At 48.0% G+C, this 20,092-nt stretch overlaps 1 protein-coding gene across 1 annotated transcript in view; it reads left to right on the top strand.

Annotated features, from left to right (window-relative positions):
* Positions 1–222: 222 nt before the first annotated feature.
* Positions 223–20,092, top strand: part of ABCB10 (ATP binding cassette subfamily B member 10) — a 46,406-nt gene continuing 26,536 nt past the window's right edge. Inside the window, exons 1-3 of the mRNA XM_021677290.2 lie at positions 223–739; positions 9,120–9,320; positions 10,632–10,834. Of these exons, the coding sequence (XP_021532965.2) occupies positions 223–739; positions 9,120–9,320; positions 10,632–10,834 (921 nt within the window). The remainder of the gene's footprint in view (positions 740–9,119; positions 9,321–10,631; positions 10,835–20,092) is intronic.

Here is a 20,092-nt window from a genome sequence, read left to right as displayed (position 1 = left end):
GGTCGCAGTCCCCGGGGTGGCGTGGAGGGGCGCGGCACCGCGCGGACTAGGATGGGACCGGCGCGGCCCGAGCCTGCCTGCACGATAAGGCGGGTGACAGCCGGCGGGGAGGGGCGGGCGCCACTGCGTCCACGCCCTTTACTCGGGGCCGGGCCTGGAGGGTCCTCCGGCTTTGCGCGCTCCTGGCCGGCGGGCTAAGGCTTACGGGTCGGACGCGGCGCCATGCGCGGCCCCCCTGCCTGGCCACTGCGGCTGCTCCCGCCACGGGGCCTGGCCGCTCCAGGGCGGCTCCTGCCGGTAGCCTGCGTGTGGGCCCTGGCCGGCCGCGCCCCCGGGTCCCTGTCGCCTCTCACTGGCCTGAGGCCGTCGCGGCTGTGGGGCGCGGGGCAAGCGCTGCTCGGGGTCTTTGGAGCCGCGCGCCGCTGGAGGAGCTGCTACCGGGGCGGGGGTCTGGGCGGCTCGCGGGGCGGCGCGGGCCTCGCGCGGCTCCTGGGGCTTTGGGCTCGGGCCCCCGGCAGCTGCAGGTGCGGGGCGTTCTCCAGGCCGGGCGCTCCTCGGCTCCCGCGCGCAGGGTTCCCTGGCGGTCCCGCAGCCACTGCCTGGGCGGGGAGCGAGGCCTGGCGGCGCGGGCCGGCGGCGCCTCCCGGGGACAACAGGCGGCTGCGCCCCGCAGCGGCCGGACTCTCGGAGGCCCGGAAGCTCCTGGGGCTGGCGTACCCTGAGCGCTGGAGGCTGGCAGGTAGGGCCCTCCCCGGTTACTTCCCTCCCTCTCCTTCTCCACTCGCGGGATCCCGGGGCGCCGAGGGGGACACACCCGGGCCGCAGAGCGCCTGTCACCACCGCCTCTCCTGGGCCACTTTGAACCCCGGAGGAGGGAGGGGATAGCTCACCTCAGAGTAGTGCTGTCAAGATTTCACCTTAGCTGGGGACTCGTTCGCAGATTTGTGGTACACTTGTTTTCTTGTTGACACACATTATACATGTTATTATTGGAATCTTTGAGTCTGCTCCGCCACCAACTTAGTGGGAGCATCTGTTTCGGCTCAGGCAGTAAAATGAGCTGGAGGTTTGTCCTTGGAAAAAAAATATTCTAGCCAAAAATATGCCTATTTTGTTATTAGGCATTTATACTATTTATTTTATTTATTTATTTTTACCAAAAAAAACAAACAAACCATTATTTGCTTTAAGTGAGTCAAGCAGTCACCAGTGCTTTTACAACGGAAAGCAAAACTTTCAGACGTATCTCACATGCTGTAAGCAGGAAGTTACAGCACTGTGTTCGACAGTCCACACCAGCCAGTGATCTGTTCAGTAATTAATTATTTTTTAAGAAACCAAAATGAATGTTTTTAGAAACAAAATTTAAATAGAATAGTTTTCTATAGCTCCTCGTTTTTTAGTTATAATTGGAGGAATGTTTAGACGCAAGGACCTTGTAAGGTCTAAAATGTTTTAGATTTCTCTAAAATAAATCTTCATCCCTTCCATAAACATTTGTTGAGCCCTCATTCTAGACTAGGCCCTGGGGTTACATTGCCATGCACAAGGAAACATGGTCCCTGCTTCTGCTGGAGCTTCCAGCTTAGTGGGGAGAAGCATCTGTGAAATATTAGTATGTAGAGAGGTAACCTACAACTGTGGGCTGTAGTGATTTGGGATTTAGAGTACGTTTGCACAGTGGAGGAGAGCAGTTAGGGTGGCAACTTTTTTTTTTTTTTTTTTTTTTTTTTTTTTTTTTGAAGATGGAGTCTTTCACTGTTGCCTGGGCTGGAGTGCAATGGCCGATCTTGGCTCACTGCAACCTCTGCCTCCTGGGTTCACGCAATTCTCCTGCCTCAGCCTCCCAGCTTGCTGGGATTACAGGCGCACACTACCACACCCGGCTAGTTTTTTGTATTTTTAGTAGAGACGGGAGTTTCACTATGTTGACCAGACTAGTCTGGAACTCCCGACCTCGTGATCCACCTGCATCGGCCTCCCAAAGTGCTGGGATTACAGGCATGAGCCACTGCGCCCAGCCAGAGTGGCAACTTTTCATCTGCCACTTACTATGAAAGCTTAGGGGAGCTCTTGGTATCACTTGGGTATAAAGAGAATTATTTCATTGTTCAGTCGGTTGAGTGTAGATTTTCATGTAAAAGATATTTTTCTCTTTCCTCCTTTTAAAAGCATTTGAGACTAGGAGCTCTCATTGGACTTTGAGCTGCTTGAGACGGGGACTATGTCTGATTCATCTTTCTGTGTCCAGTTCTTAGCATGTGCGCAGCACAGAGTAGGCACTCAGAGTGCCTTAAGAGAAGGAATAAATGACCATACCACCAGGCACAGAGGGAGGCCTTAAGAAACCCTAAGCATCATAGGGTGCACCCACCACTTCTGTATGTGACTCAAAGTAAGTGTAAGGAAATCCAGTTCTGTTTTGTTTCTGAAATAGTAGATGTCAGGAAGGGTGTTTAGGTGTCAGGCTTTGGTGGTGCCTGCATGTGCCCAGTCCTGCCTATCCATGACCATTGTTCCTGTGACCCCTTACCCTGTCCCCAGATATCCTGCCATGCTAGTATGTTTTGGTGACAGCCTTAAACAAGGCAAGACTGCCTCTTTTTTTCTTTCTTCCTTTTGTTTTTCTTAGATGGGGGTTTCACTGTGTTGCAGAGACTTGTGTTGTACTCCTAAGCCCAAGCAGTCTTGCCTCGACCTCCCGAGTAGTTCGGACTTCAGACATGTGCCACCACACCCAGCTTGCACCTCTTTTTAAGAACAGGAGTTACTTTGTTCCACCACATTGAGAAATTATGAATATATAATTTGAAGAAACAAGCCTGAAGTTGGCACACTAATTTTTTTTTTTTTTTTTTTTGCTTCTCAAATAGATAAATGCATATTGTATGTTATGAGGAAATCTGATGAAAAGCCCTTATTTAGACATATGATTTCCTGGGAAGTCATTATATATTAAAACCAGTTTGGATGGTGGTATTTACAGGAATAAGAGGAAATAGGGGTCATTGTTAATTTGTAATTTTAAAAAAATGTGTAATTTATCATTCTAAGAGCAGCCTCAGATGTTGGCACATCTCTTTGAAATGCTGGAGATAAAGAGCAATTGTATGTGTGTGTGTGTATTTTTTAATTAAAACATTAAAAACACTAAACTGAAAAGGAATTCCCATGTTAATTCATTAATTTTTAGAAAAACAAGTACAAAAACCCTTTTTCAAAAACACAGCTTTATATTTTAATAATAGTACCTCCATCTGTCTCAGCATTTTGTAAACTGTGTGAACAGAAAACTTTGATAAATAGTTTGTATCAGAAACTTTAAAAACACAGACTACCATGAAATGTGTACACACTTGTGCCAATAGCAGTTTTAGCGTAAATGTATTTCATTCCTCTCCTAAAGGAAGGCCTAAGCCTCCCCTTTGTCCCTTGGGAGGAATTTGCAGCTATCTTCATACAGAAAGGTCTGTTTTCACTGATAACTCTCTTATCTTACCACTTTGGCCAGAAGGAATCTTAAAAGATGCAGGTGCTTGAGGAGAAGGGATGTGGACTGATGGGATAAGTGGCACTTCATCAGAACCCTCTGACTGTGCCTGGCAGATAGAGGAGGCTCTGACTCAATGAGTTAGGGGCAGGGTTTCAGGAGCAAGTGTGGGCCCGTAGGGTACTGTGAGATTAGGGCAAAGCTGCCTCCTGGAGGTTCTTTGTATAGGAGGTTTCAGGGGTGGGGCAGCATGCCTTCCCCACACCTTGTGGGCAGGCTCCTCATTAGACGGTGGACTGTACACATCTATCCCCTCTGTTGTGGTGTGTGCAGTTGGTGCATGTGTGGAGGACTCGGAAGGGCTCCTCTCACTTTGATTACTGACAAGGGGTTGGTGTGCGGTTTGAGATCAGGACTACTCTGTGAATCTGAAACCTGCTGGCAGCTTTAGCTGAGTTTATAGTTATATTTATGAAGATGGACCATGAGTGGCCACAGTGAATATAGTGAGAACAGCGGTGGGTATGGTGGGCAAGGAGGCCAGAGTAGCTGCTTCCTAAATCCCGGTCAGGACGGAGATCCCACAGGGACAGTACCCTTGGGGGCCAGGGAGGATGAACCTTTGAATTAGAACTGCCCCTGAAAGCCAGGAATGTGCATATGCTATGGAAATATCTTATTTCAGAAGAAATGGGAGCACTCTGTAGCTGTGCTGTCACATCAGGTTCCAAAAGGACAGTAGAGAAAAAATGTAAAGTATGTTACTAGTTTCTTGTGTTGATCATATGTGTATAATATTTTAGATACATTGGGTCAAGTAAAATGTTATTAAAATTAATTTTACCTATTCCTTTTTTAATGTGGCAACTAAAGAAGTATAAATTACCTAGGTGGTTCCCATCATATATCTGTTAGAGTCCATGGCAAGCCCCACTGTGGTTCATGGGGCAGGTACCCCAACTCTGTTTTTTTTTTTTTTAATTTTGTCTTTAGGGTACCCCTAGCTCTAGAGCATGCTGATAGCATGGACAGAGTCTGATCTTGCACCAGACACATGGGGGCTTGGATATTTGTTCTCCAGATTTCCAGAACCTAGAGTCTCTGGCTTCTTCCTCTACTTGCTTCTCATCTGTCAGGCCCTTATGTCCTCACTTCTCTGCCCAGCTGAGTCCCTTCACTCAGCCTCCATGTCCCACACACCCTCGACTCCTGTGTTCTCCATCACACCACCTGCATCCGTGGAAATGTGTCCCAGACTCCAGCAAACCCAACAGGTCTGAAAACCAAGTTATCTTTCTCTGCAGAGCATCTTTCCTCTTCTGTCTCTTAGCTCAATGAGAGAGACTGCAGTGTGAACCTTTTGACCCTGGCCAGAGACATGGGCCATTCCTGTAATGATAACAATAGTAATAAAGATGATAGTTAATATTTCTTGTGTACTCAGCACTGGGCATTGTACCAGATGCTTTGCACATGGTTTACTGATAATTCCATGAGGGAGGGATTGTTTTTATTGCCATTTTACAGATGACGAAACTGGGCACAGAGAGATGGAGCGACTCGTGCAAGGTCAAACAGCCAGATGGCAGGAGGGAGGATTTAAGATGGTGAATGCCTAACCTAGGAGGGCCAGTTCTGAGGCTGAGTTGGTCAACTAACCCACATCTTATACTAATTTTTCAGAGAGGAAAAATGCTCACATCCAACCAGTCATCACGTCCTAGTTCTTAAAAATATCTCCAATCCTTCTCACTGTCCTTTATCCCTCTGCCACCAACCTACTTCACCCTAAGTTTGCTTCTCACCCAGGGCACTAGAACAGCACTCTGTCGGCCTCTCCTTTCACTCTGTAGCCAGAGTGGATCATTTAAAAATGCAGAAATGACTATATCATTCCCCAGTGTAAAGCCCTTTTAGGCCCGCCTTGCCACAAAATCCTTCTGTTTTATAATCTAGAGCCTTCATTTCATTTCTCAGTTCTCCTTCGTGCGGATCCATGAGGTCTCTGCCCCTGCTCCATCCTGCCAGGCTTTCTGCTCCCTTCCCTGACTCCCAAGTGAGGCCTGTCTGATTCCTCTGTTTGGGATGTGGGAAGATGAGGAAGACAGGCCTTGCTGCAGAATGTGGTTCTGCGTTGTGTGAACTGGTAGACCTTGCGTAGCCTTCTTCTCTCTGTGCTTGAGATTCCTCTCTGAAAAATGAGGATAAGAAGAGGGCGAAAGGAAGGATTTAGGATGATGAATGCCAAATCCTTCAGCTAGTGGTGAGGACTCTGGAAGTGCTGTCTTTTGGGTCCTTGAATGACAGTGGGGATAGCTGTACCTGCCTTTACAACCAGATGGTTGCTATGTTCATCAGTGGGCAGGTGGTAGGCACGGTGTACAGCTTCCTCCACCCACCCCCAACCTCTGTCCTTCTATCTAGCCCTTTTCTCCTGCAATCTGCATTTCAAATTTTCCTTCCTTTTTCTTTTGAAGGATATTTCTTTCCACCTTTGATGCCACAATTCAGTAGAATGAGATAACAGATACTTGAAGGTATCTGTCAAGAAATAGATAATGGTAGAAGTTGCTGGGGCCCCATCAGGCAAGGGTGGGGGCAAGCAAGAGACTTAACTGTGGAGAAAGGTATGGGAGAATTCAGAATTGCAGTGTGCTCAGTTGTGTCCAGGGCTTGTGGTGGAATCTGAAATGATGTTTATGCGACAAGTCTAAAGTATTCGTTAATATCAGAAGACAGTGGTATGTAGTCACATCTTGGTTAACAAGAAGCCAGTTAACTAAAAGCTGAAAAAGATCTTTTATTTTACTTTTCTTACATTCAAATTGGACAAAGAAGCAAATGGCAATAAAACAAGCTGATAATTTTAAAATTGTTACTAAAAAGTAAAACTGTGAGGGGGATATTCTGAGATTAATTTAGATTCATCAAAATTACTTCCTCTTTGTAATCATCATTACTATGTGAGAACAAGACTCAGAATCATAACTGGGGGCATTTCATTCATGTCACGCAGATTCTTATTGTAGAATCATAACTGATTTAGAAAACTAGAGGCGGAGGGAAGAGGTGGACCTTTATATAGCAGGTCACATACACTATGCTTTCGGAATTATTCACCGAGGCGAAAGAATAGAGATTAGCTACTGGTGAAGGACAAAAAGAATTTTCTGCTGAATCCCAAATTCGCTAGGATGACTCCTTCCGGAACTGCCAGTTCATCGAGGCCGAGTTATTCAGAACCTCAAGTTAGACACTCTCCCTATCCTTTGGGCCCTCAGGCCCCCTTGGGCACTGTTGTAAGAAGCATGGTGCTTTGAAACAAGACCCCAGGCTTTACGTCAAAATGAAGTGGCTCTTGCCCAGTTTCCTATTATCCAGTTAGATTGCAATTATGGGTTTTTAAGCCAGGCATACAGACTTCGTGAGCTGCCAGAACTCGCATTTCTGTTTAGGCTGTTGAAGAACTTTGATCTGATAGACATTGCTTCCATTGCAAAAGTTCGATTTATTGGTTCATTCAACAAATAGTGATTGAGATTTTCCTATGTGCCTGTTACTATAGGCGATCGGTGACACACCAGACCAAAATCTTTTATGTCCTAATAGAAAAACTAAACAACTGAAACATTTAGAATGCCGAAAGGTGAAGCATTGAGAACACAAATGGAGAGGGAGTGAGGCGGGCAGTGTAGGGTGTCTGTATTTCAAGTGAGGCTGTCAGAGCAGGCCTTTTTGGGGAGGGGACTTTGGAATAAAGACCTTAAGGACGGGCAAGAGCAATTGTTCGAAATGTTCCCCACTTTAAAGACTCATGTTTTTCCTAGAACTCTGTTAACTAAATGTCAGTTGGCACTGAATTTGCTCTGCACTCTTTATTAAGGTTATATAAAAGTAATACTTTTGGCTGGGTGCAGTGGGTCACGCCCACAATCCTAGTGCTTTGCAAGGCTGAGATGATGGGAGGATTGCTTGAGGCCAGGAGTTTGATACCAGCCTGGGCAACATAGTGAGACACTGGTCTCTATCTTTAAAAAAAAAATGCATTTTTCTTATTATGAATGCAGTTATCTGTGTTATGTGTTATTACTAATTGGGTTTTCTTTTCTTTTTCTTTCTTTCTTTTTTTTTTTTTTTGAGACAGAGTCTTACTCTGTCACCCAGGCTGGAGTGGAACAAAGCAGCATGATCTTGGCTCACTGCAACCTCCCTGGGTTCAAGTGATTCTCCTGCTTCAGCCTCCCAAGTAGCTAGGACTACAGGTGCGTACCACCACACCTGGCTAGTTTTTTGTATTTTTTTTAGTAGAGACAGCGTTTCACCATGTTGGCCAGGGTGGTCTTGAACTCCTGACCTCAAGTGATCCACCCGCCTCGGCCTCCCAAAGTGCTGGGATTACAAGTGTGAGCTGCCATGCCTGGCCTGTTCATAATAGATTTTCTAAATATATATATATATTTTGAGACAGCTGCATCTTGCTGTATCACTTAGGCTGGAGAGCAGTGGCACAATCATGACTCACTGCAGTCTCAACCTCCTGGGCTCAAGTAATCCACCTCAGCCACCTGACTAGCTGGGACTACAGGTGCATGCCACCACCCCGGCTAATTTCTGTGTTTTTTTGTAGAGATGGGTCTGATCTCAAACTCCTGGGCTCAAGTGATCCGCCTGCCTCAGTCTCCTGAAGTGCTAGGCCTTTTTGGGGAGGGGACTTTAGAATAAAGACCCCTTAAGGAGGGGCAAGAGCAATTGTTTGAAATATTCCCCACTTCAAAGGCTCATGTTTTTCCTAGAACTCTGTTAACTAAATGTCCAGTTGGCACTGAGTGCATGAGCCACTTTGCCTGGCCAATATTTACTCTTCTGATAAGACTCTATCTTGTTTGCCTATTTTTTATGTGCATGAACAATTGTGTTCATATTTATTTTCATATCATGTTGATATTTCCCAAAGCAATAATATAATGTTAAGAAGCAATATATTACATGTGTAATGGATCCTTGAAACTGTTTTACAAAAGTTATCTAGAGTGGGTTGTTTGTTTAAAGCCTACAGCACCTTGTATTCCCAGGCAGTCTCCCATCCAAGTAGTAATGAGGCCTGACCCTGCGTAGCTTCCGAGGTCAGACAAGACTGGGTGCGTTGCAGTGTGTGGCCGTGGACAGAATGTTTCGAGATACTAGATGTAATTAAGGGCTTTAACTGGACAGCTTGATCTTCAAGTTACAGTGCAGTTAGATGCCAAAGAGTATAGTATAGCTTGAATGGAGGAAAAATATGGCTGGAGATGAACACCAAAATCAAGAGACGGGGAAGGAAGGGCTGACCAGAACGGGTTTCCATAGTTGCCTCCCAGTTTTTCTTGGTGAGGAAGAGTTGATTAGCCTAAGAAATCATCTTCTCTGCTTTGGGTATGATCACTCACTCCCTTAGTCCCCCTGCTTGTTCTCACATGGAACTATTTGGTTCTTCCCTTGAGTCAGGGGTCAGGGAGCAAAAGGGAGGAAACTGCTATAGACTGAGATCAACCCATACTCTGAAAACAGCTTATTTGGCAAGGAAGCCTCCAGCACTCTAGCCCCTTTGCTGAAGTGCCCTGAGCATTGAGAGCATTCGGTTGTTTTCTAGCTGCGGTTGGATTTCTTACGATGTCCAGTGTTATCTCCATGTCCGCCCCTTTCTTCCTGGGGAAGATCATCGATGTCATCTATACCAACCCCACTGTGGACTACAGCGACAACCTGACCAGCCTCTGCCTTGGGCTCAGTGGTGTGTTTCTGTGTGGTGCTGCTGCCAATGCCATTCGTGTCTACCTCATGCAAACTTCAGGTAAAAGTCTCTCCTCTCAGGCATGTGAGTCATCCTGAAGAAGATGTAGAGTCCTGTGGGTTCGTTCGGGCTCAAATCTCATGTGCTCCAGGCTCCATTCTCTTCTTCTCTTCCTGGCATCCCATCAAGTGGGGATAGAGCCCAATGACTGCCCACATGTTGGAGTTATAGATTATTTTAGATCAAATACTCTCTTTTCAACTCTTCTTTTACAGTTGAAGTTGAGCTCATGTCTGTCTTATGGGAGGTTTGAAAATAAGGTCCCTGGCCATGAAGCTAGACTTCTGAGACTTCCTGAAGGCTTCAGAAACCTATTTACATGCCCCATGCTTGTGTTTCTCCTTAAGTAGCAGCTGAGATAAAAACTTTGTCAATATTTCTGTGAAAAGGCCTCGTTGTTACAGGCAGGTCACTGCCACAATAATGAGAGAACCCGGGACACCAACTCTAAGTCTGTTGCTCTCCATTTAGCTCTGTGGATAATTAACCAGTTCTTGCCATTTGAAGGTTCAATACAAGAAAGGGTTTCCAGGGAGGAACAAAATGAGCTTTTGGAGGTTAATGTAATACAACTTCTTTGTAAATAATATCATTAAAAAATCTCATCCAAGGCAGAGGTTGCCGTGAGCCGAGATCGTGCCATTGCACTCCAGCCTGGGTAACAAGAGCGAAACTCTGTCTCAAAAAAAAAAAAAAAAAAAATCTCATCCAAGTGTGATACTCATGCCTGTAATCCTAGCACTTTGGAAGGCTGAGATAGGAGGATCGCTTGAGCCCATGAGTTTGAGACCAGCCTGAGCCAAATAGCAAGACTCCGTCTGTATAAAAATAAAAATAAATTATTGGGTGTAGTGGCACACATCTGTAGTTTCAGCTACCCAGGAGGCTGAGGTGGGAGGATGGCTTGAGCCCAGAAGGTTGAGGCTACAGTGAGCTAGGATCACGCCACTGCATTCAAGCCTCGGTGTTAGAGGAATACCCAGTCTCTAAAAACAAAAAAAAAGAAGTAAAAATTTTAAAAGCCTCTGAGTCATGTTATATTTATTTTATCCCTGTATCCTCTCATTAGCACCCACAGTCAGTAGTTAATAAGAGAAAAGTAGCATTCATTAGTAGTGCATGACAATTAATGTGCCAGGTTTGGGAAAGTCTCTTTCCACCCATGGGATACAGTGCAACAGACACGCTCAGAGGCTGCTTTGCTCAGAAGGGTTACAACTCCAGGCCAAGCTGCTGCACAGTAGATGGCTGCCCCATAATGGTAATGGATGTCTTTACTCCAGGTGAGACTGTTTGTGTTTGCTTTTGCAGGTCAGCGCATTGTGAATAGGCTGAGAACTTCATTATTCTCCTCTATTCTGAGGCAGGAGGTTGCTTTCTTTGACAAGACCCGCACAGGAGAATTGATTAACCGCCTCTCATCAGACACTGCACTCCTCGGGCGCTCAGTGACTGAAAACCTCTCAGATGGGCTCAGGGCTGGGGCCCAGGCTTCTGTAGGCGTCAGTATGATGGTATGTTGGCCTGGTTCCCCTTGGTACCTTCCTGCCAGGGCCTGGCTTGCACCGGGCCTCTCAATTGTGAGATGAGCTCAAGGTGATCAGTTTGCATCATTCCGTAAGTGCCTAGAGCCAAAAGTGCTGTTGCAGAGGCTGCTGGGACGTGGGGATTGCCTCCACATGCATGGCCTCTTATACCTTCATTTCTACAGAATGAATGATTATCTGGAAAATGGATTCTTGTGTTACTGTTGGGTATCCTGAGATGTGTGAAACTAGGGTATTAGGCAGAAAAGACCATCAGGTAGAAGGAGCACTGGGTACTCCTTCTGTGGAGTGTACCAATCAGTGACTAAATTCCATTCCTTTGTGTGTATAACTCCACCTGTGTTCTTTTAACGGGAGTGCTCTTCACTCCCACAGCCTTTTCTCCTTCCCTTAACTGGGTGGCTTGTGCCTGTCCTGTCTGCTTGCCTTACTTCTTCAACAAGTGTTTCTATTTAGCCCAGTGCTGCAGGTCAGTAGAGAGACAATGCAAGCCACGTATATTATTTTAATGTTTTGGTAGCCACATTTAAAAAAGCAAAAAGAAGCCAATGATATTAATTTCATTTTTTTAATTTTAAATTATTTTAGAGACAGAGTCTTACTCTGTCACCCAGGCTGAAGTACAGTGGCAGGATCATAGCTCACTGCAGTCTTAAACTCCTGGGCTCAAGTGATTCTCCTACCTCAGTCTCCCAAGTATCTGGGACTCCAGACACACACCCCCAAGCTTGGCTAATTAAAAAATGTATATATCTACAAATATATTTTTGTAGAGGCAGGGTCTCTCTATGTTTCCCAGGTTGGTCTCAAACTCTTGGCCTCAAGTGATCCTCCTGCCTTGGTCTCCCAAAGTACTGAGATTACAGGCTTGAGCCACTGTACCTGGCTGAGAGCAATTTTAATCATGTTTTGTTTAAGCCAGTATAAACAAAATATTGTCATCTCAATATGTAATTAATATAAATATTATTAATGAGATATTTTACATTATTTCTTTCATGTTATAGTTGACCCTTGAACAATGCAGGGGTTGGGACACTGAACCCCACACAGTCAAAAGTCAAAGTATAACTTTTGAATCCCCAAAAACTTAACTACTACTGGCCTACTGTTGACCAGAAGCCTTACTGATAACATAAATAGTCAATTACCATATATTTGGTGTGTTATAGATATTATATACTATGATCTTATAATAAAGCAAGCTAGAGAAAAGAAAGTGTTATTAAGAAACTCATAAGGAAGAGAAAATATATTTGTTATTTATTACCTGGAAGTGGATCATGATAAAAGTCTTTATCCTCATCGTCTTCACATTGAGTAGGCTGAGAGGAGGAACAAAGTTTGTTCTTACTGTCTCAGTGGCAGCAGAGATGGAAGAAAATCTATGTATAAGTTGACCCATGCAGGTCAAACCTATGTTGTTCAAAGGTCAACTGAATTTCCAAATCTGATGTGTATTCTCTACTTACTGTGCGACCCCAGTTGTGGGACCCTGACCCACGGAGACAAACAGGCGCTCGACTAACACGAGGCAGGAAGCGTGGTGATCAGTACTGGCTTTATTGGGAACTCTGGGCGACTTAAGCAAGCAAGGGGGAATCGCGCGTGCTTTCTTTGTTCGGTTTGTTTTATAGGGACCGAGAGCCTAGGGCGGCGGGAGAGCTGATCTGGCAGGTAGGGATAGGCTGGGGGAAGTGGGCCTGGCCGGCAATGATTGGCCAGGTTGGTCGCTGGGCAGGAGGTTTATGGGGCGCTAAAGGGAATTGGCCTGGCGGGCAGTGATTGGCCAGGTTGGTTGCTGGGCAGGAAACCTGGCGGGCGGGAACATAGGAGATAGAAGGTAGCGGGAGAGCTGATGGGGTGGGTGGTGATTGGTTCAGTGAGTTGCTGGGTGGAAAAACCGTTGGCCTTGAGTTGGGCCAGGGTAGAGTAAGATATGGGAACCCTTCTTATGGGGGAAGGGCCTCTGCTCTGGGAACTCAGGTCCTTTCCACGTGGCTGGGAACGGAGCCAGGAAGCCCTCAACCAGACACTTACGAAGCATCTTAATTCAGATGCTAAATTTTCATTGAAAGTAGTATTGCACGCCCCCTGTTGGTCATGATTAAAACATAGTAGAGGAGCGGAATATTGGATGTTGTGGAATCTGGTGAAGTTTAGGTAGATGGGGGCGCTACACCCTGTGGAGGAGCAGTTAGAAGTTGAGAGGAGATGATTGTGGCTGTATGGAGGAGTGTTACAGATAAAGGTGGTCTTGGTGTAGTTTTCAGTTAAATAAAACCTCCAGATGTAGGGGGCGTTACCCTTGCATCTTGGTAAATTTGATAGACAGAGGGCCAGTAGGAACAGCTTTTTACCCTGGGGAGGAGCCATGTGTGACTCTCTTGACCCGTGACAAATGAATCCAAGATTGACTTTCAGCGATTCTGATGGCCGACGGGGTGGTGAGGATGACTGTGTATGGGCCTTCCCACCTTGGAGTGAGAGGTTTTGGTGTTAAAGATTTTATAAGGACCGAATCCCCTGGAGAAATTTTCTGAGTGCCGTGGGATGACGGAGTAGGTTGGGGAAGAGAGGCGTTAGCGTGTTCGCGGAGAAGGTTTCGGAGAAGGGTGAAATAAGGGAGGTATTCTCCTAAGGGAGCAGTGTCAGGAGGTGATGGAGTAGAGAGCAGGAAGGGGCGACCATACATTAGCTTAAACGGGCTGAGCTGTGATGGGCCCCGAGGGGTTGCTTTTAGTCGGGCGAGGGCAATAGGAAGCAAGGTTACCCAAGACTGGCGAAGCTTTAGCGTGAGCTTCGTTAGCTGTTCTTTGATGAGACCATTGGCCCGCTCTACCTTACCAGAGGATTGTGGGTGGTAAGCGGTGTGTAACTTTCACTGAATTCCTAGGGCGGTAGAGACAGCGTTAGTAACCTTGGAGACAAAGGCAGGACCGTTGTTAGACTGGATGGTAGCCGGGAGTCCGAAGCGAGGTATGATGTCCTGGATTAGATGGGTGGTTACTGTTTCTGCAGACTCAGATGCTGTAGGGTAAGCCTTAATCCAGCCTGAAAAGGTATCCACAATGGTTAACAGGTACCGGTACTGCTTGTGTTTAGGCATATGAGTGAAGTTAATTTGCCAATCTTGGCCTGGAAGAAACCCTCGCAATTGGTGGAGTTGTTTACGGGGGTGGCAGGACCCCTGAGGGTTAACCCTGGCACAGGTGAGGCACTTTGCATGGACCTCATGAATGGTTTGGGAGAGACCATCTGGATGTAGGAGGGGACTGAGGAAGTGGAGCAGGGCCTTAGGCCCGATATGTAGAGAGTTGTGAATATTTTGGATTATTTGTGTTCGTTGTTGTTTTGGGAGAATGAGAAGGTTGTGTTTGAAGGCCCACTTATCTTTAAATGTAACTCCTGGGGTGTTTTGTAAGGATTGTTTTTCTTGATTTGAGTAACATGGGCTGTATGATTTGGACAGGAAATAAAGATGGGCAGGGGGCGGGTGATTTCTTGCAGTATCCTTAGCTACCTTGTTAGCAAAGGCATTGCCTTCCGCTACTGTGGAGCCAGTGGTTTGGTGTCCTTTGCAGTGGATGATTGCCACTTTGTTGGGGAGTTGGATAGCTTGAATAAGATTGGCAATAAGTTTGCCATTTAAGACAGGGGTGCCTTTAGTGGTGAGGAAACCCCGTTTTTTCCAGATCATGCAATGGGAGTGGGCGATGAGAAAGGCGTATTTTGAGTTCGTGTAGATGTTAACTTTTTTGTTTCTGGCCTATTTTAGAGCCTGAGTGAGGGCCACTAGTTTGGCCTGTTGTGAAGTGGTACCCAAGGGAAGGGAATGAGTTTCAATGATGTCTGTTTGTGTGACTACAGCGTAGGCAGCCATCCTGAGGCCAGGAGGATGCGGGATGGAGCTGCCGTCCACAAACAGAGTGAGGGGGGCTGTCGGCAAAGGTGTTGACTGTAGGTCTGGACGAGGGGACTGTGCCTCAGCCAGGACCTCAGGACAATGGTGGTCTGGAGCGGGCCCTGAGGGGATGGGAAAAAGAGTGGCCGGGTTTAAGGCAGCACAGTGCGAAAGAGTGATGTTAGAATTTTTGATGAAGAGTAGGTGTATTAGTTGAATTCTGGATGGCCCCAGGTGTGGCAGTGACCGGTGAGTGAGGAGTTCAGTTAGCCTATGGGGAGAAAACACCTGAAGGGGAAGCTGTAGGTTGATCTTAAGAGCCTCAGTGGTGAGGGCAGCTGCCGCAGCCAGGGCACGGAGACATGGCTGCCATCCTCTCTTAGTAGGGTTGAGTTGTTTGGAGAGGTAAGCCACTGGTAAGAGGGTGTCTCCTACTGGCTGCGCTAGGACTTTTACTGCAGTGTGGGACTTTTTATCCGTGTACAGGTGAAAAGGCAGGCCGGGATTGGGCAAGGCCAGGCTGGTAGATGTACATAAAACTTTAAGGAGTGTGTTAAAAGCCTGGGTTACCGTGCCCTGGGAAGTGAGTGGTCCCGTAGGGGTTTCAGATGCGGCCTGATATAGAGGCTTGGCTAGGGCTGCATAGTTAGGTACCCAGTGGCGGAAAAATCCAACCAAGCCCAAAAAGGAGAGTATTTCCTGGGCCGACTGCGGGGGCTGGAGAGTTTTAAGAGCCTGTAGCCGGTTGACCGTGATGGACTTTTTTCCAGGCGTTAACTGTAACCCCAAGTAGGTGATTGAAGAGGAGGCTATTTGGACTTTACCAGGGGATACTCGGTATCCCTTACTACCTAAAAAGTTCAGGAGAGCAGTAGTGGCCCGTACACACTCGGGGTGACTGGGGGAACAGACCAACAGGTCGTCCACGTATTGGAGGACTGACAAGGGCGTAAGGTTACAATTGAGTAAGTCATGGGCTAATGCCTGCCCAAACAGGTGGGGACTGTCTCGGAATCCCTGAGGGAGGACCGTCCATGCAAGTTGCTGGGAGACTCCCGTAAGGGGATTTTCCCAGGTGAAGGCAAAAATGAAGTATGAGCCCGGATTGAGGGGAATGGTAAAAAATGCATCCTTAAGGTTCAGCACTGAAAAATAGGTGGTGTTTGGAGGGATATGTGAGAGTAATGTGTAGGGGTTGGGAACCACTGGATGTATGGGGACAACTGCCACATTGACAAGCCGTAAGTCCTGGACTAACCTATACTGCCCTGAAGGTTTGCGGACAGGAAGGATAGGGGTGTTACAGGGGGAGTTTATAGGGATTAAGAGGCCACGGCTTTTAAGCCGCTCAATGATGGGCCTGAGGCCCACGCGGTGAGCCTTAGAAATGGGGAATTGGGGGCGACAAAGGAACTTAGGGGAGTGTTCTTTGAGGAGAATTTTAATGGGTCGGTGGTGAGTTGCCACTATGGGACTGTCTATGTTCCAAACCTGGGGATTAACTTTTGGGAGGAGGGCAGATAAACTGTCTGCAGATTGTGGACATTCGGAAGTATAGGCTAGCAGGAGAAAATTACACTGTGCGGTTGGGGAGAAGGTAATGCTGGCATTTAGTTTGGAGAGGATATCTCGGCCTAGTAGAGGCACCGGACAAGATGGAACGACTAAAAAGGAGTGAGTAAACTGAATGGGGCCATATGAGCATGTAAGTGGCAAGGTCTGGCCTGGGGTGCTAGGAGTTCCGTTAATCCCCATAATAGAGACCTGGGAAGGAATGATTTGTCCAGAAAAAGTGGGGAGCACAGAATAGGTAGCCCCCGTGTCGAGCAAGAAGGAGACACTTTTACCCGCTACCTTGAACGTAACCCTGGGCTCGGCAAGGGTAACCGGAGTTGGGGAGCCAGGGCACCACTACTCGTTTATTAGCCCCAGAAATTCCGGAAACGGGGGGGTTCTGGGTGTCTGGGTTCTGGGTCGTGGGGCCAGATTCCAGACCCCCAGCGGTTGCTCCCTGCTGCCCAGTGTGTCGGCCTGGAGGGGCCGGGACCCTAGGTAAGCTGGGGCAGTCCGACTTCCAATGTCCCATAAGCTGGCAATTAGGACAGGGCTTAGTAGGCAGACGAGGCTGAGGGCATGTTGAGGACCAGTGTCCTTCTTTTCCGCATTTGAAGCACGCCCCAGGAGGAGGGCGGGAGTTGCCTTTTGGCTTCTGGGTCCCTGCCGGCCTCAGAGCGGCAGCTAGCAAAGTGACCTTCTGCTTCATTCGGGTTTGGCGAGCTGCCTTAGCTGTGTCCTCCCTGGCATTAAAAACTTTAAAGGCCATTTTTACCAGGTCTTGTATGGGGGTTTCCGGGCCCTCCTCTGCCTTTTTAAGTTTCTTTCTGATATTGGGGGCAGACTGAGAGATGAAATGAGAGGCCAGGACCGTGGCTCCGTTTTGGGATGCCGGGTCTAGTCGAGTATAACGGACGAGAGCCTCTCGTAGGCGGCCAAGGAAAAGGGCGGGGTTTTTATCTGCCTTCTGGGTGATTTCCCTAAGTTTGTCATAATTTACCACCTTGTTGGAAACTATGTCCATGCCCCTAAGAAGGTATAGGATCATGCGGTCCCGCAGCGGAATATCGGACCCTACATGCGCCTGGTAGTCCCATTGGGGATCAACATTAGGAAGAACTTCAGTCCCTACAGGGATTTGGTTGGGGTTTAGGGCATGGTCTCTATCTGCCTGATGTCTGGCTGCCGCTAAGATGCGCTTATGTTCTTCAGCAGTGAGGGTGGAAGTACAGATGACACGTACATCGTGCCAAGTAAGACTGTAAGCCTGAGTGAGATATTGGAACTCCTTGATGTACGTAGAGGGATCTGCTGAGAAAGAGCCGAGCCTACGCTCAATTTGGGCGAGGTCCTGGAGGGAAAAGGGGACATGTACCCTTACTAAGCCCTCCGACCCCGCCACCTCACGGAGAGGCGCTAGGAGTGTAGGTTGGTGTGAACGGGTGTGGGCCGCCACCGGGGAAGTAGGAGGGAGTGGTGCTGGTGTCGTGAGAGGGGTGATTGCTGGGGTAGCAGGAGGAAGGGGAGGAGCTCCCAGGGCGGGAGGTGCAGGAGGAGCGGTTGCGGCTGCAGGGGAAACAAAGGAGGGAGGAGTTTCCGCGGCGGGAAGTGTGGGGGGAGTGGCGCCCGGTGTAGCGAGAGAGGGTGGGTCCTCTGAGGCAGGCAACGTGGAAGGGGCGGCCACTGGGGGAACAAAGGGAGGAGGAGCTTCTAAGGCCATGGGGCCCGCCCCGGCCGCAAGGGGAGGGGAGGAAAGATGGTCAGGCAAGTCTTCCTGCATTGAATAAGGAGGAGGGGTGGTGGCGGAAGTGGAGGGGGTTTTACGACGAGGAACCTGGGCAAGGAGGACCTGGTGGGTGGAACAAGCAGAACATAGGTCCGGGTGGGTACGGAGGTCCCAAAAAGCCTGTACGTAGGGCACCTCGCGGTCCTTGCCGGTGCGGCGGCAGAAATTATCGAGATCACGAAGGACGTTGAAATCGAAAGTACCAGTCGGGGGCCAATGTGACTGGTTATCAAGCTGGTACTGAGGCCATGTCACTTGAGACAAGAAAATAAGTTTTTTTCGTCTCAAGGTTTGCGAATATTCTAATTTGGAAAAATTTCGCAACAAACACCCAAGAGGAGTGTTAAGGGGTATTTTGGACTCTGCGTTCCCCATGGGTGGCGCGGCAGTGGTTCCCTGCCAACTACCGAGTAAATGTAGGAAGAGGCGTCCCCCAAGCACTACAAACACTCGGCGAATTGGAGAGAGTAGATGTAGGACGAGGCGTCCCCCGAACACTACAAATATTCAGTGGATTGGAGAGAGGAAGAGTCAGAGAGGGCGTCCCCTGTCCGGCGCTTCCAAAAGGCTCCTGGAGCCTGGTTGGAGGATTGTACTCGGGCCGGCCGGCGCTTGGCGAGAGATCCGTGGAGTTGGAGTTGGGAGGGACTGCCGTGCACCCCACGGGGAAGGGAAGGTAAGGCAGGGAAAGAGTAATAAAATCGGTCCTACCTTACTCAGAGTGCAGAACGGCCAGATCCGGAGGGGTCGCCGGGAGGGGGCTGTGGGCAGCCCAGCAGCCCGAACCCTCCTGGGTTTCGGCACCAGTTGTGCGACCCCAGTTGTGGGACCCCGACCCACGGAGACAAACAGGCGCTTGACCAACACGAGGCAGGAAGCGTGGTGATCAGTACTGGCTTTATTGGGAACTCCGGGCGACTCAAGCAAGCAAGGGGGAATCGCGCGTGCTTTCTTTGTTCGGTCTGTTTTATAGGGACCGAGAGCCTAGGGCGGCGGGAGAGCTGATCTGGCAGGTAGGGATAGGCTGGGGGAAGTGGGCCTGGCCGGCAATGATTGGCCAGGTTGGTCGCTGGGCAGGAGGTCTATGGGGCGCTAAAGGGAATTGGCCTGGCGGGCAGTGATTGGCCAGGTTGGTTGCTGGGCAGGAAACCTGGCGGGCGGGAACATAGGAGATGGAAGGTAGCGGGAGAGCTGATGGGGTGGGTGGTGATTGGTTCAGTGAGTTGCTGGGTGGAAAAACCGTTGGCCTTGAGTCGGGCCAGGGTAGAGTAAGATATGGGAACCCTTCTTATGGGGGAAGGGCCTCTGCTCTGGGAACTCAGGTCCTTTCCACGTGGCTGGGAACGGAGCCAGGAAGCCCTCAACCAGACACTTACGAAGCATCTTAATTCAGATGCTAAATTTTCATTGAAAGTATTTGATCTGGATTTAGGTTTTATAAAATGTACAATTGAAAAAGTAGTTTGACATACTCAAGTTTTCCAGACATAATAGTTTGACAATAACTGAATGGAGTTTAGGCTTTTCAATTTAAATTAATTAAACCTAAATGTAATTTTAAAAAGTATCTCAGTCATACCTGACACATTTCAAGTTTCCAGTAGCCATGTGAGGCTATCGTTTTGGTCAGTGCAGTTCTAGACCTGCGAAATAAGAACTATAAATAATCCTTTCTCACAAATGGAAAGCTTGGATTTTGTCCTCTGTGTCCCATGAAGCATTCAGTTCAGAGAAGAAGGGTGTGTAGCCTATTTGATCAGACTTATAGAATGAAAAACAGCTTTGAAATCTCATGATTTCCAGCTAAGAGAGAAGTAAACCTCTGGAAGAGGACCCTTCCTGAACTAACATGCCATTTTTCAAATATGAATAGTTTTGGAGATCAGAATTCAAGCTGGGAAAAATCACTTGGGGTACCTCTTTTTTTTTAATTTTTTTTTTTAAGAGATGGAGTTTCGCCATGTTGGCCAGGCTGGTCTTG

The sequence above is a fragment of the Aotus nancymaae genome, unplaced genomic scaffold, assembly GCF_030222135.1.
Source record: "Aotus nancymaae isolate 86718 unplaced genomic scaffold, 86718_ANA_hifiasm-v0.15.2.pri h1tg000032l_0, whole genome shotgun sequence".
NCBI lineage: Eukaryota > Metazoa > Chordata > Mammalia > Primates > Aotidae > Aotus > Aotus nancymaae.
Note: the sequence above shows the minus strand (reverse complement) of the source record. Positions and strands in the feature narration are given on the sequence as shown.